Below are 14,100 nucleotides of genomic sequence, written 5' to 3'. Positions count from 1 at the left end.
TTTTAATTTTTTTGTGGTCTGACCGAGGAAATATTACTAGTGGTGAAACAAAAGCACAACTTTCTGGTCACAAGGAGGCGCCACAGACAACCTTGCGGGGGGTTCAAACCCCGGTTGGGCCGAGCCTCCAGTAGGAGGAGTCTGTGGCTTAGACTGCTAATGCTATACAAGCAAACTACCCCTCAGATGTACGTCACTTTGGATAAAAGCGTCTGCTGGGCGTCCAGGTAGCACGGCAGTCTATTCCGTTGCCTACCAACACGGGGCTCGCTGGTTCAAATCCCTGTGTTACCTCCGGTTTGGTTGGGCGTCCCTACAGACACAGTTGGCCGTGTCTGCAGGTGGGAAGCCAGATGTGGGTATGTGTCCTGGTTGCTACATTAGCGCCTCCTCTGGTTGGTCAGGGCGCCTGTTCAGGGGGGAGGGGGAACAGGGGGGAATAGCGTGATCCTCCCACACGCTACGTCCCCCTGGCGAAACTCCTCACTGTCAGGTGAAAAGAAGCAACTGGTGACTCCACGTGTCGGAAGAGGCATGTGGTAGTCTGCAGCCCTCCCCGGATCGGCAGAGGGGGTGGAGCAGCGACCGGGACACTTGGAAGAGTTGGGATAGTTGGCCAAATTCAATTGGGGAGAAAAAAAATGGGGGGGGAGCGTCTGCGAAACGAAACTATAAATTGTAATTGCAGACTGCTTTTTCCTAAGGTTCATTTTTTCTAGTCTGACCAAGGAAATTACTAGTGGTGAATTAAAAGCACAATTTCTGGTCACAAGGGGGCGCCACAGACAATCTTGCCCAGGAAGCCATGTTAGCTAGAGTGGGTTCTGGTGAGAGCTTAGATGGACGTCATGGCGCACTGCTCCCTGACACCAGAGGATCAAGGAGAGGGAAATTGTGCTGAAACTGCTCTCCACCTTTATCAGTGTCATAGGATCATGTTTTTTTAAATGTATTTTCATACCTTTGTTAGATAGTGATAGTGCAGGCAGACAGGAAATGGGGACAGAGAGAGAGGGGCAAGACAAGCAACAATGGTCGCCGGCTGGACTCGAACTCGGTTGATGGGCGACCATGTGGCCATGTGGTTTCTTGAGATGTTTAATGCTCTTAGTATAAACATCCTGCAGAGTTTACATGGGTGAAGCTCTTTTATGGGCATGTGTATACTGTATGTAAAAAAAAGGTGAAAGCTTGTTATAGTAGTTTGTATGGCGGGGCCATTGGCCATCTGGGCCAACTTGTAGGAACAAGCTAAAGGGTATAGGTCTGACACATCCTATGGAAATGCCTCACAAAATGGTCTTGATGGATATGTGGAGGCTGTGGATTGCAACGGTTATGGTTGGAGAAGAGTCTGATTGTAATTGGCAGTTGTATTTATATGGACCTCTTCATCTCTCTCATAATCAGCCGCTTCTCCAGGGTTGGGTCGTGGTGGAAGCAAGCTAAGTAGGGCACTCCAGACGTCCCTCTCCCCAGCAACGCCCTCCAGCTCCTCCTGGGGAACCCCAAGGCATTCATTCCCAGGTCAGAGTGGACATGTAGTCCCTCCAGTGAGTTCTGGATCTACCCCAGGGTCTCCTCCCAGTTGGTCCTCCTGGACCAGTCTGTGATGCTGGAAGTTGGCACACCCCGGTCCCCGACTTTACCCGCTGCCCGGCCTGCATTGCACCCTACCCCATTGCTCATCCCTGCGGGTGGTGGGTCCACAGGGTGATATGGACCTCTTGTACAGCAGATTTGTCTGTAGGTGTTTGGTGTGTGTGTGTTTGTGTGTGTATGAGTGCGTGGGTGTGAGACTAGGTGAAGCTTAAACTGCAAAGCATTGTTTCCTTTTCCCAGTGATTCAACAGCAGAACAAAAAGTCAACAGCTCCTTTCACTGACCTTTCTCAGTCCCCAGAGTGTGGTCATAGGGCGGGGTAGCGTAAAGTGTCTCTGCTTCTGGGCTGGTCAGTTCCCAATCCAGTTTGTCCACTTTGGGGTCATGACTGTTGCTCCAGCTACACATACCTTTCTCAAAGTTACATTTAGAGCCTAAAAGATTCAGCAGGGCAAAAATATACACAGGTCATAATAGTTAACAGCAGTGCGTCTGGATAGGCTCTTACAAGTAGATTTAAGAGGATGGATTTTAGGTGTAATTTTCGTTTAATAAAGGCCATCCATCCGGCCATTATCCAAACCACTTATCCTGCTGTCAGGGTCGCGGGGATGCTGGAGCCTATCCCAGCAGTCATTGGGCGGCAGGCGGAGAGACACCCTGGACAGGCCGCCAGTCCGTCACAGGGCTGACACACACACACGCACACACACAAACACACACACATTCACACCTAGGGACAATTTAGGATGGCCGATTCACCTGACCTACATGTCTTTGGACGGACTGTGGGAGGAAACCCATGCAGACACGGGGAGAACATGCAAACTCCACACAGAAGGCGACCCGGGACGACGCCCAAGGTTGGACTACCCCGGGGCTCAAACCAGGACCTTCTTGCTGTGAAGCGACCACGCTAACCATTGCACTACTGTGTCACCTAATAAAGGCCACAAAGAGCATAAACATACTTACAGTGTACTACATACAGCATGTAGGATACTTTGGTTTTTATTAAGTTATATTATAAATATGTAAATGCTTTATATATCTATTATGTATTAGTTTCCAAAGAGCAAGACATGTAAATATAACATGTTCATCACTGTCAGTGTCGTCTTTTCTGCACTTCCATCTTAGAAATCCCAATACACTGTGCTCAGAATATGCTTAGGCACTGCAAATGCAAAGGAAGCAGTTTGAATATCTTCTGTCAATAATTTTTCAAAGTGAAAACCTGAGGGTTCGTAGTCTACACATATCAGAAAGCTTACAAGATAGCCTTAAATCCTCAGCAGTCATATGCAAGGCTCAGCGTTTTCGGTTTTTATTTTTCAAAGCCATCCAGCATGCCGAATTTCGCCACAAGAGGACACTACTACATAACCTCACATGAACAGGAACAACTTTTGGATCTGTAGAAAGATAAAATCCGGGTGAAAATCAGTTTAAACCGATCTGCTCCTTTTAAAAAACCTGGGTATTTTTCGGTGAAAATCGGTAAAAACCAAAAACGCTGAGCCTTGGTTATATGTAAGAAAAAAATTCTTTTTGAAAAAAAATTTTTTTTTATCAGTTAATTCAACAAAAGATGAACATACAAACCTTGACTTTGGCACAGATGTTCAAAAATTGCGATGTCATCGACTGCGACGTGAGTACCTTTGCCGCCCGCTCCCTCCACCTCAAACTCCAGCTGAAAAACAAAACCATCACTGGGGGTTGGGTGGGGATACCTGTAGTCAGACGAGACTGAGGAGGTCACTTTGATGAGTGATGAAACGTTTCTCTCTCAGTAAACGCTGTGTCCCGATGAGCTGATTCAACTTTCTTTGATTTTCTAACCTGGATTATTGAGCATGCATAAAGACAAAGCCATCACTGTTTGGATTAAAAAGCCCACATACAGTACACACATACAAGGCTTATTCATATCAGTGGTACTTCTTTTAGATACCAATCTAATGACCTGATCTGAAAATTCACCTTGAAGAATTGTTAATGCTTGATGTGTTCTAGAGATACAGCAAATAGTGACATTACATATTATCTGTGAGAAGACCCTAAAGAATCTCACAAGCATTTCAAAAAGTACAGTGACAAGCACGACACAAGGAGAAGAAGAAGCAAGAGGAGGAAGTGTCCACACTGAGGAAGGAAGTGATGGCCCTAAAGACCATGAAAACAAACTATGGGCACATAGTGAAGGCCCACCGGAACCACCCCCAGCAAGAGGAGGAGCAGGTGTCTGACCAGGTTAAGTTTAGCATCTTCCAGAGCATCATGGACTCCCTGTTCCAATCCTTTAGCAAGTCTGTATCAGTGAGCAGTTCCCGAGAACTCTCTGCCTGCATCTTCAGTTGGATCGAGGAGCACCTTCAATGTGAAGCGCTTTGGGTGCCTTGAAAATCACTATATAAATGTAATGATGATGATGATGATTATTATTATTATAAGAACCAGAAAGAAAGATAGAAAGAATGACAGAAAGAAAGAAAGAAAGAAAGAAAGAAAGAAAGAAAGAAAGAAAGAAAGAAAGAAAGAAAGAAAGAAAGAAAGAAAGGGAAAACAAAGGGAATACCACTACTGAATACTGTTTTCGAAAACACTTCTAGTGTGAATTTGAGTCCCAACAGCATGCAGGTATAGTCAGTTAAATTTAAGTACACTTACAACTTACATAAACTAAAAATTTGACCACTTTAGTCCCTCAGAGTAACATAATGGTATATTTGACTATGTTTATGAAATGCACTAACTTCCCGGCTTTTTCTTTCTTTCTATGACTTATCTCCAGTTTGATGTCTAGATATGTATTATTTCTTTTGTGTGTGTCAAAATTGTTTTTTGTAATATTTACACCTGGAACGTTAAATTTCCTTCCTTCAAAACAAATTTACCTGCAGGTATTTATAAAGAAACCTGTCCTGCAGTGAATGTCATCTTCTGTCTGTACCTGCCAGTCAGCAAGAACACCGCTGATGTTTCCACTGCCATGACGCCAGACATTCCCCTGGTTGAGGCTATCAGAGAAGATATTGACTCTCTCTCCCGCCCTTGGTTTCACGTACACAGTCAGAGAACCTGCAAAGAACACATAGCCACATCAGCTAAACTAATCTTTCAGTACACATTATCCATCCATCCATTATCCAAACCGCTTATCCTGCTCTCAGGGTCGCGGAGATGCTGGAGCCTATCCCAGCAGTCGTTGGGCGGCAGGCAGGGAGACACCCTGGGCAGACCACCAGGCCACCACAGGGCCGACACACACACACACACACACACACACACACACACACACACACACACATTCACACCTAGGGACAATTTAGTACGGCCGATTCACCTGACCTACATGTCTTTGGACTGTGGGAGGAAACCGGAGCATCCAGAGGAAACCCACGCAGACACGGGGAGAACATGCAAACTCCACACAGAGGACAACCCAGGACGACCCCCAAGGTTGGACTACCCCGGGGCTCGAACACAAGACCTTCTTGCTGCTTCTTGCGGCTGGCGACTGCGCTAAACATTGTGCCACCATTCTGCCAGTACACACCATGTCACTGAATTTCTGCAAGCAATCAAGTGTCTATATACGAGTTTTGGCAAGAGACAAACAAAGACAAAACATTTCTGGATGGTGTGTTTGTGTGTGTGTGTGTGTGTGTGTGTGTGTGTGTCTGCTTGCATGCACGTGTTTTCTATGCGGCTTTGTGAAGGTGTCTTACCAGGGTTCTCTCCGCCCATGTGATACCAGAAGTGCAAACATCTTGCTTGAGGTGCTCCTTGCTGAATGGGAGAGCTGAGGACTGTTTTACTTCCAACTGGGAGGACATGCTTATCGCTCTCTACCATCATATAATACCCTGGATAACAGTAAGAAAGAGGTGCACAATTATGCAGAAATCTGCAGAAAGGGGTATTCTGTTGCCTACTAACAGGGGGATCGCTGGTTCGAATCCCCGTGTTACCTCTGGCTTGGTCGAGCATCCCTACAGACACAGTTGGCTGTAAACCCAGCCACTGAGGATGCACAAGCCAGTGCATTCTTAGTGCCAGTCCCAAGCCCACATAAATGAGGAGGGTTGCATCAGGAATTGAAGCCTAATTCACTAAAACCCAGTGAGATTTTTACATATGGTTATTCGGTGGAACATCCCAACTCTATTTTTTTAATATTGGAAATTATTAATTGTTTAAGTGTAGTAATTTGGTATATTTTCCTCTTAGTATCAAACAAGTGCTTGTTCATCAATTCAAAAAATATCCCTTTAATAATAATCTGTTAAGAGATATTTAACAGATATGAATTCGAATTCTCCCTACCCATCTCAGTTTCCAGTGTGTGGTCAGTTTTCGGTCCAGTTGTTGCGCTGTGTCCATTCCTGTGGAGCCAGCGATTGGTGCCGGAGCTGCTGTAGCCACAGCGCTGGCTTTCAAAGGAACATATCCTTGGCATTGTGCACGGGCGTGCCAGGAAACTCACGTCATCAATAGCCACCCGCCCGTCAAAACCAGAGCGAACTGTCTCGAACACCAGCTACAGACAGGTCACACGGCGGAAAGATTGGGTTGATTGAGAATTAAACAAGGGAGGGAAAAAAAATAAATATTAAAACACTGCAATCCAGATCATGCAAGACAATGTGCAACATAGTGTAGTTATAAGAGTTCATAGTGGTGGCTATTTAAGAGAAATCTTTAGCTTCTATTGAACAGCTTTGCCTAAACCCCCCATTGGTCCAGCAAACATTTCCACCTTCACTCTCCTGGTAAAGTCACTATTTGGTAATTCTTTTGGTCAACTGTTCCACATTTTGGCCCTAGGATTTTTGTCCAGCTTTTCATCGCCATTACATTTACACTGCAGGACACAACTATTTCCCATGACCTTTGTTCCACTAACCCCTAAAAGTTGCCTCTTCAATCTCCAGTCTTTTCCATCATGGCTAAAAAAATCCAACCATAGGGCGTCCGGGTAGTGTAGCGGTCTATTCCGATGCCTACCAACACGGGGATCGCTAATTTGACTCCCCGTGTTGCCTCCGGCTTGGTCGGGCGTCCCTACAGACACAATTCGCCGTGTCTGCGGGTGGGAAGCTGGATGTGGGTATGTGTCCTGGTCGCTGCACTAGCGCCTCCTCTGGTCGGTCGGGGCGCCTGTTCGGGGAGGAGGGGGAACTGGGGGGAATAGGGTGATCCTCCCACAAGCTACATCCCCCTGGTGAAACTCCTCACTGTCAGGTGAAAAGAAGCGGCTGGCGACTCCAGATGTATCAGAGGAGGCATGTGGTAGGCTGCAGCCCTCCCCGGATCTGCAGAGGGGGTGGAGGAGCGACTGGGATGGCTCGGAAGAGTGGGATAATTGACTAAAATGCAATTGGAGAAAAAATCCACAAAAAAAAAAGACCTCAACCACTGATCACCATCCAATAAATCTGTCCAAGAAAGCTGACTTCTCCAAAGACTACTGGCACTTATCCGGCCTAAATGTCCAGTTGTCTTCACATACACAGCAGACACATCAGCTCTGTATTTCAGTGCAAATCAGATAGGGACAGTGCCCCTGCATTTTCTATTGGCAAGTCACCACTGCTCCCTGGATCCTCTCAGCACAACCATCAGTATCTGCTCTTCGGTAGACATCTTCTGCATCACTTAGTAAAACTTAGCATTGAGCTATTTAGCGATCACCTGGGAGATGGAAATCTTCATCTCTGCATGTTGTCGACATTTCCATGTAGCACTATATCACATACTACCATGTTGTTTTGCTGACCTCTTTGGGATGTTTCAGCCCAACCAGTCATTGATTCAAGACTTAGTTATTTCCACTACAGTAAGATGGAGCCAAAGACATTGTGCAAACAGTCTCTTTTACGATATCCCTCACAAACTGTTCTCTTTCCAGTTTCATATGACGGATCGACATTTCTCACATTGTTTACTTACTGTACTGATGTCAACAGTGTTCATACTATACCTGAAATTTTGTGGGCTGATGGGCTACTGGGCACATGGCCTCATGCCAAACATTACCATGGGCTCCACTACGGGTCCACAGCACGTTCTCAAAACCATTGTTAGCAATCACCTTTACATTCAGCACACCTGTAAGGACCAGTGGATGACATCGGATAGTGGAGATTAATCATGATCATGTTTCCATACTTATTGCAAGAGCACATGCTCAGTAAACTAGTGAAAAGTAAAAAAATAAAAAGCAAAATAAAAAAATCTTACTGCAAAGCTGTGACACATTTGTCATTCAAATCATTCGTGATAATAAAGGACAGGGGTTGACAAAGACAAACTTGCCATCAGAGTAATTTCAACAGTTCTGTTGCTCATTTTTTGCACAAACCGTTAATCTGCATTTCAGATTTTCTATCCCTGGCAAGCAACAATATTTACTTGGCAATACGATGGATTTTTTTCTCAACATTCGACATTTTCATTTAGCTTTTTTTAATTCCCATATCAAAATACCTATATAGAATAACCTGATGGAAATACACTAAAGTGAGCGTCATTCTCACCTGTTTCAGGCCCATAGATTTTGTAGAAGAAGGCCAGGCAGTGCTCAGTTGAGATTGGTTGCTGTGGGAATGACAGTAAATTGCCAGATACGCCACGGAGAGAGGGCTCCAACAGGTCTACAACTAGACTTTTACCTGGAAATCGGAAGACATAGAAGAAGTTATTGCATTTTAAAAGATTACAAGTTATTGCAAATTTACATGTTGAAATAAGATCAGCTCGTGGTGGACTTCTTAATAACAATCACAAACCCTGATCTTTTTTATCATTACAGTTTGGCAGAACTTTCCCAGGAAAATTTGGCACACAACATGTTACGTATTCAACATGTCAGCCAAATGGGAAAGAAAAACTTTGAAAAAGCAAGTTAAGTTGGTGAAGCTGACAAGCAGTCATGAAAGATCAAGCTTGTAAAAGCCCTTTTCGCAGAAGATACTACAAAATTAGTAGCTAAAAACCATGTTCAACCATATCTTATTTGTTTGGCGGCAGAAAATGCCCTTCCTAATCCTGTCCTTCTTCGTCACTCCCAATGAAAATCTTAGCATCTTCAACTCTGCCACCTCCAGCTCTGCCTCCTGTCTTTTCATCAGTGCCACCATCTCCAAATCATACAACATAGCTGGTCTCACAACCATCTTGTAAACCTTCCCTTTAACTCTTGCTGGTGCCCTTCTGTCGCAAATCACTCCTGACACTCTTCTCCACCCACTCCATCCTGCCTGCACCCTCTTCTTCATCTCTCTTCCGCACACCCTGATCTGAACTCATACGGCTTCATCACACACATCTACTCCTTGCATCCTCACCATTCCGCTGTCCTCAGATGTACTCTTAGCCCCCCCCCCCCCCCATTCAAGGATGGTTATTCCCTCTTCACATAGATGGAGTACATCTGTTGCCATCTTACAATGCCGTGATTGCAACCATTCCACAATCCTCTGTCAATAGTACACATGGCCATTGTAACTCTAGTTAATGGTCACGGCAATGTATACATATGACACCGATTCTTAGTTTCGGTCGGTATGCCCCTGTATTGTTTATAAGGGTGGGGATACCTGCAGTCAGTTGAGAGTGAAGAGGTCACTTAGGTGAGTGATGAAATGAAAATCAGATGAACTGATTCAACTTTCTGTGATTTTCTTACCTGGATTATTGAGCATGCATAAAGACATTCAATACTTAAGGTTTTCCTTCGGGCATCCATGTTTTTCTGTTCTGCTTTTTCTCTTGAGTAAACAGTGTGAGGTTGTAAGTTTCCAACTTGAAATTCTGAGTTGTTTTGAATGCAGCATAACACCAAATGAACTGGACCTAAATGGGATTCAAACCTATTCAACCAAATGGTTCTTTGTGCAAACATATAAATTTTGTCATATTTAGTACCTCAATATTAAAAATAAATGTTACAACACCAAGACAATGAGAGAACAAGGCAAGATACGTGCGTGTGTGTGTGTTGATCTTCAGGCCAGAACAAATATTCTGGTGTCCAAAGCAGTAGTGCTGCCCACCCTACTGTATGGGTCAGAAACCTCGACCACATATAGCATATAGCATATAGCAGGCACCTGAAGGCACTCGAGGCATACCAACAGTGATGCCTCAGGAAGATCCTTAAGATTAGCTGGGGGGATAAGCACACCAACTTCAGCGTCCTCGAGGAGGCCAACACGCCTACTATAACTGCCACCATCACAACATCACATCGCACAACATCAGCTGAAATGGACTGGCCATGTCCTCTGCATGTCTGATTCTCGCCTCCCAAAACAAGTTCTTTACTCTCAGCTGGTGACAGGACGCTGTGCCCCAAGAGGACAATGAGTAATATAAAGATGAAATCCAGGCCTACATCAAAAGGTCTGGCATCAACCTCAACACCTGGGGACAAGCAGCAAAAAACAGGGAGGTCTGGAGACTGGCTGTCTGTGAGGGTGCAAGGTGCTACAACCGTGACTTCCACGGTGTTGCTGAAAACAAGCACAGACTCAGAAAGGAGCGAGTTACCAGAAAGGCCCAGACCACATCCTCAACCACTCCTTCAAACCCTTGCCCACATTGCCCTGCAATATGCGGCTCCAGGATCAGCCTCTAGGCCCACCTGAAGACCCACAAGGACCTAGAAGGAGGACAGTCATACTTGACCCCGAGTGACCGCTGATGATGGTGTGTGTGTTGGTTTATGTGTGTTGTGCTACCGCGCAATTTACATGAGCTCTGGCTATAAACAAACACACAAACAAACGAAAACAAGTAACTTAATTAAATAAACTGATACATATAAATCTAAACTCAATTTAAATTAATACAAATAATGAGCTATAATACATTGTATTTATTTGTTTGAGAGACATGTACCCTTTGCTTTTCCTTTTTTGTGTTCAATAAAAAGATCGCCTTACCCACATGAATGGTGTGGTCCATCCCAGAGACTACAGACCAGTCAAAGTTGTCATTTTTATCCTGGTACCAGGCACAGAGACCATCTTCAAAGTTACAAGACATACCTGTTGGACAGAAAATTAAACCAAGAAGACATGTAAGCAACAGGTCGGGTGTCAGTTTGATTAAAACGGGCTGTATTTACACAGCGCTTTTGCAGTCTGCTGGCCACTCGAAGCGCTTCACAACGTACGCCTCATATTCACACACATTCATACACTGATGCCGGAGGCTGCCTTGAGAGGCATCAACCCGCTCACCAGGAGCAATTAGGGGTTCGGTGTCTTGCTCAAGGACACTTCGACATGCTCTCCGGAGGAGCTGGGGATCGAACCAGCGAACTTCCACTTACTAGACGACCCGCTCTAGCTCCTGAGCCATGCCGCCCCATAAGATGTAGACGTAAAGCGTTACTTTTTTTTTTTTTTTTGATTAAGAAAATCTACAGTGTTCTTACCGGATGGAGAGAAGGGAAAATAGCCGGTGTAACAGTTGATGAAGCGAACATCCTTCACTTTGATCTTGGCACACCGACACAGTTTTTTCGCACGAGCTTGAAACTCCAACTAAAGATAGAACAAAAAAGCAAAAATACACAATATGTATATTAATTAATTCATTCTCTGTGCCCACTTAATTCAACTGAGGGATGTGGGGTGGCTGGACAAATCCCAGCAGGCGTTATGGAGGAATATTCTATTTTGAAAAAATAAAAAAGGGCGTCTGGGTAGTGCAGTGGTCTATTCCGTTGCCTACCAACACAGGGATCGCCGGTTTGAATCCCCGTGTTACCTCCGGCTTGGTCGGGTGTCCCTACAGGCACAATTGACCGTGTCTGCGGGTGGGAAGCCCGATGTGTCCTGGTTACTGCACTAGCGCCTCCTCTGGTTGGTCGGGGCACCTTTTCAGGGGGAGGGGGAACTGGGGGGAATAGCGTGATCCTCCCACGCGCTGTCCCCCTGGCGAAACTCCTCACTGTCAGGTGAAAAGACACGGCTGGTGACTCCACATGTATTGGAGGAGACATGTGGTAGTCTGCAGCCCTCCCCGGATTGGCAGAGGGGGTGGAGCAGCAACCGGGACAGCTCAGAAGAGTGGGGTAATTGGCCGGATACAACTGGGGGGAAAAAGGGGGGGGGGAAATCTAAAAGAAACAAAAAACAAACCTGGAAGCGATGTTTCCTGTTTCCAATGTGCACTTCTGCCTTCCTCCATGCGCCTTCATCCTTTCCCGTCTTTCCACTGAATTCCCACAGCTTAGGGTGCCTACCCATGATGTTGTCAATCACCGCGACTGACAGCTCACCTGTGGGGGAACAGGGAGTTTGGGGGGGAGAAACCAGTGATCAGACTTATATCAACAAAACTCTGTCATAGAGAATGAAAACACAGGCCCTGATAAAAGACAAGTGAGAATAAAAACTTGAATATGACCATGAGTGGACAGTGAGGTTAAAAAGTGAACTGTTGTACCAATGTGTTGAGGATTCCCAGTTAGAGCAAAGGAGAAGCTGAGGGTGCAAACTGGTCCAGAGGGGCCAAGGAGGGGGGTTCGAGTCTGGGCCTCAGTTAACTGCTGGCCTGGGGCCTGGGTTACATATATATAGTCTTCTGTGAGGTGAGGAAAGGACAAGACAGATAGATGAAGAAAGGCCCAGTGTAAGTTAAAGACAGACTTCAAAGATTCTGTATTATCAAAACATCCATCCATCCATCCATCCATCCATCCATCCATCCATCCATCCATCCATCCATCCATCCATCCATCCATCCATCCATCCATCCATCCATTATTCAAACCGCTTATCCTGCTCTCAGGGTCGCGGGGATGCTGGAGTCTATCCCAGCAGTCACTGGGCGACAGGTGGGGAGACACCCTGGACAGGCCGCCAGGCCATCACAGGGCCCACACAGACTCACATTCACACCTAGGGACAATTTAGTATGGCCGATTCACCTGTCCTACATGTCTTTGGAGTGTGGGAAGAAACAGGAGCACCCGGAGGAAACCCACACAGACACCGGGAGAACATGCAAACTCCACACAGAGGACAACTGGGGACGACCCCCAAAGTTGGACTAACCCGGGGGCTCGAACCCAGGACCTTCTTGCTGTGAGGCGACCACGCTAACCACTGTGCCACCCATTATTATCATTATCAAAACAATGATGTGGAAATACGCACACACACACACACACACACACACACACACACACACACACACTAGGAGGTTAAGTGAACGTGTTGTACCTTTAGTAGTGGAACCCTTATTGAGCACCCAACCTTGGCTCCCAATACTTGCATCTGTCCAACCTGAGCTACCAGCAGCGTAGGAGAAATCCCCTACAAAATCATTTAATGAGAATTAGAAGGCACATGTAAATAAATCTCATGTATTCGGGATTCAGCAGAACTTTTTGATATCACAAGAACAAACAGAAAAACTAGAAAGAAAGCAGAAAGCCACTTTATTTTGTCATTGTACAGTTGTTCGGTAACAATGACTGTGTTCTCTGCATTTAACCCATCCTACTGTATAGAATCAGTGGGTGGCTGTAGAACCCGCGGACCAACTCCACTTCTTTCCATTGCCTTGCTCAGGGGCACAGACAGGAGTATTAACTCTAATAGCGTGTCTTTTTGATGGTGGGAGGAAACCGGATCACTTAGAACAAACCCACGCAGCTACGGGGAGAACATGCAAACTCTGCACAGAAAGGACCTGGGATGCCCTGGGGTTCAAACCCAGGACCCTCTTGTTGTGAGGCAACAGTGCTCACCACTGGACCACCGTGCCACGCCGGCTACAGTTTGTTAATTTAAGTGTTAGGTATTTGGACATGTAAACAAGACAGGTGCCTTCACCCTATCGAAACATGACACAGATCACATGGCCCGGGATTCAGGTTTGAAAAATAGAAGAGCAGGACCAAACTGTTATTCTCATTTCAGTTTTTTTGATCGTTATCGCCAACTACATGCACCTTGTTCGGGTGTGGGTTCTGAACATCCTTACTTCATGATGAGGGTTTGACAGAACGGCTATATTACAGAGGGTTAATGTTAAATTGTGAACATTAAAATTCATAAACTCACCACACTTGGCTTCATCCTCTGCTCCCTCACAGTCTGGATGAAAATCACACATCTTGTCAGGTGAAGTACAAGGATCTTTAGGAGGTTTGGGGAAATTTGCCGATGAATGATTCCCTGTGGATGACGATGCACATGCAAAGCGTAGTGATATATCGTGCCACTGTGGAGATATTGAGTGCTTACAATTTACAACTGTGATATCAAATAAAATGTATTTTTCTGAGGGTTTTACCAGAGGATATGCGGCATTCTGGAGATAAAGTAATGCTGTCGATAGCAATACCGCCGTATGCAAAGTCCCTGACAGCTGCCATCAGTACAATCTATGATGAGGAAAGTAAAAACAGGTAAAAAAAGAGAAGCCTAGATGGATTTTTAAGAGAAAGAGAAAGCCACTTTATTTTAT

At 45.4% G+C, this 14,100-nt stretch overlaps 1 protein-coding gene across 1 annotated transcript in view; it reads right to left on the bottom strand.

Moving 5' to 3' along the window:
• Positions 1-14,100, bottom strand: part of mamdc4 (MAM domain containing 4) — a 39,433-nt gene that overhangs the window by 10,316 nt on the left and 15,017 nt on the right. Inside the window, exons 10-23 of the mRNA XM_056290894.1 lie at positions 13,927-14,017; positions 13,695-13,808; positions 12,849-12,941; positions 12,070-12,207; positions 11,763-11,902; positions 11,054-11,162; positions 10,557-10,661; positions 8,148-8,282; positions 7,592-7,719; positions 5,935-6,148; positions 5,337-5,474; positions 4,559-4,686; positions 3,208-3,298; positions 1,887-2,036 (exon numbers count right to left, since the gene is read on the bottom strand). Of these exons, the coding sequence (XP_056146869.1) occupies positions 1,887-2,036; positions 3,208-3,298; positions 4,559-4,686; positions 5,337-5,474; positions 5,935-6,148; positions 7,592-7,719; positions 8,148-8,282; positions 10,557-10,661; positions 11,054-11,162; positions 11,763-11,902; positions 12,070-12,207; positions 12,849-12,941; positions 13,695-13,808; positions 13,927-14,017 (1,774 nt within the window). The remainder of the gene's footprint in view (positions 1-1,886; positions 2,037-3,207; positions 3,299-4,558; positions 4,687-5,336; positions 5,475-5,934; positions 6,149-7,591; positions 7,720-8,147; positions 8,283-10,556; positions 10,662-11,053; positions 11,163-11,762; positions 11,903-12,069; positions 12,208-12,848; positions 12,942-13,694; positions 13,809-13,926; positions 14,018-14,100) is intronic.

The sequence above is a fragment of the Lampris incognitus genome, chromosome 12 (genome assembly GCF_029633865.1).
Source record: "Lampris incognitus isolate fLamInc1 chromosome 12, fLamInc1.hap2, whole genome shotgun sequence".
Taxonomy (NCBI): domain Eukaryota; kingdom Metazoa; phylum Chordata; class Actinopteri; order Lampriformes; family Lampridae; genus Lampris; species Lampris incognitus.
This window is presented reverse-complemented; position numbering and strand designations above follow the sequence as displayed.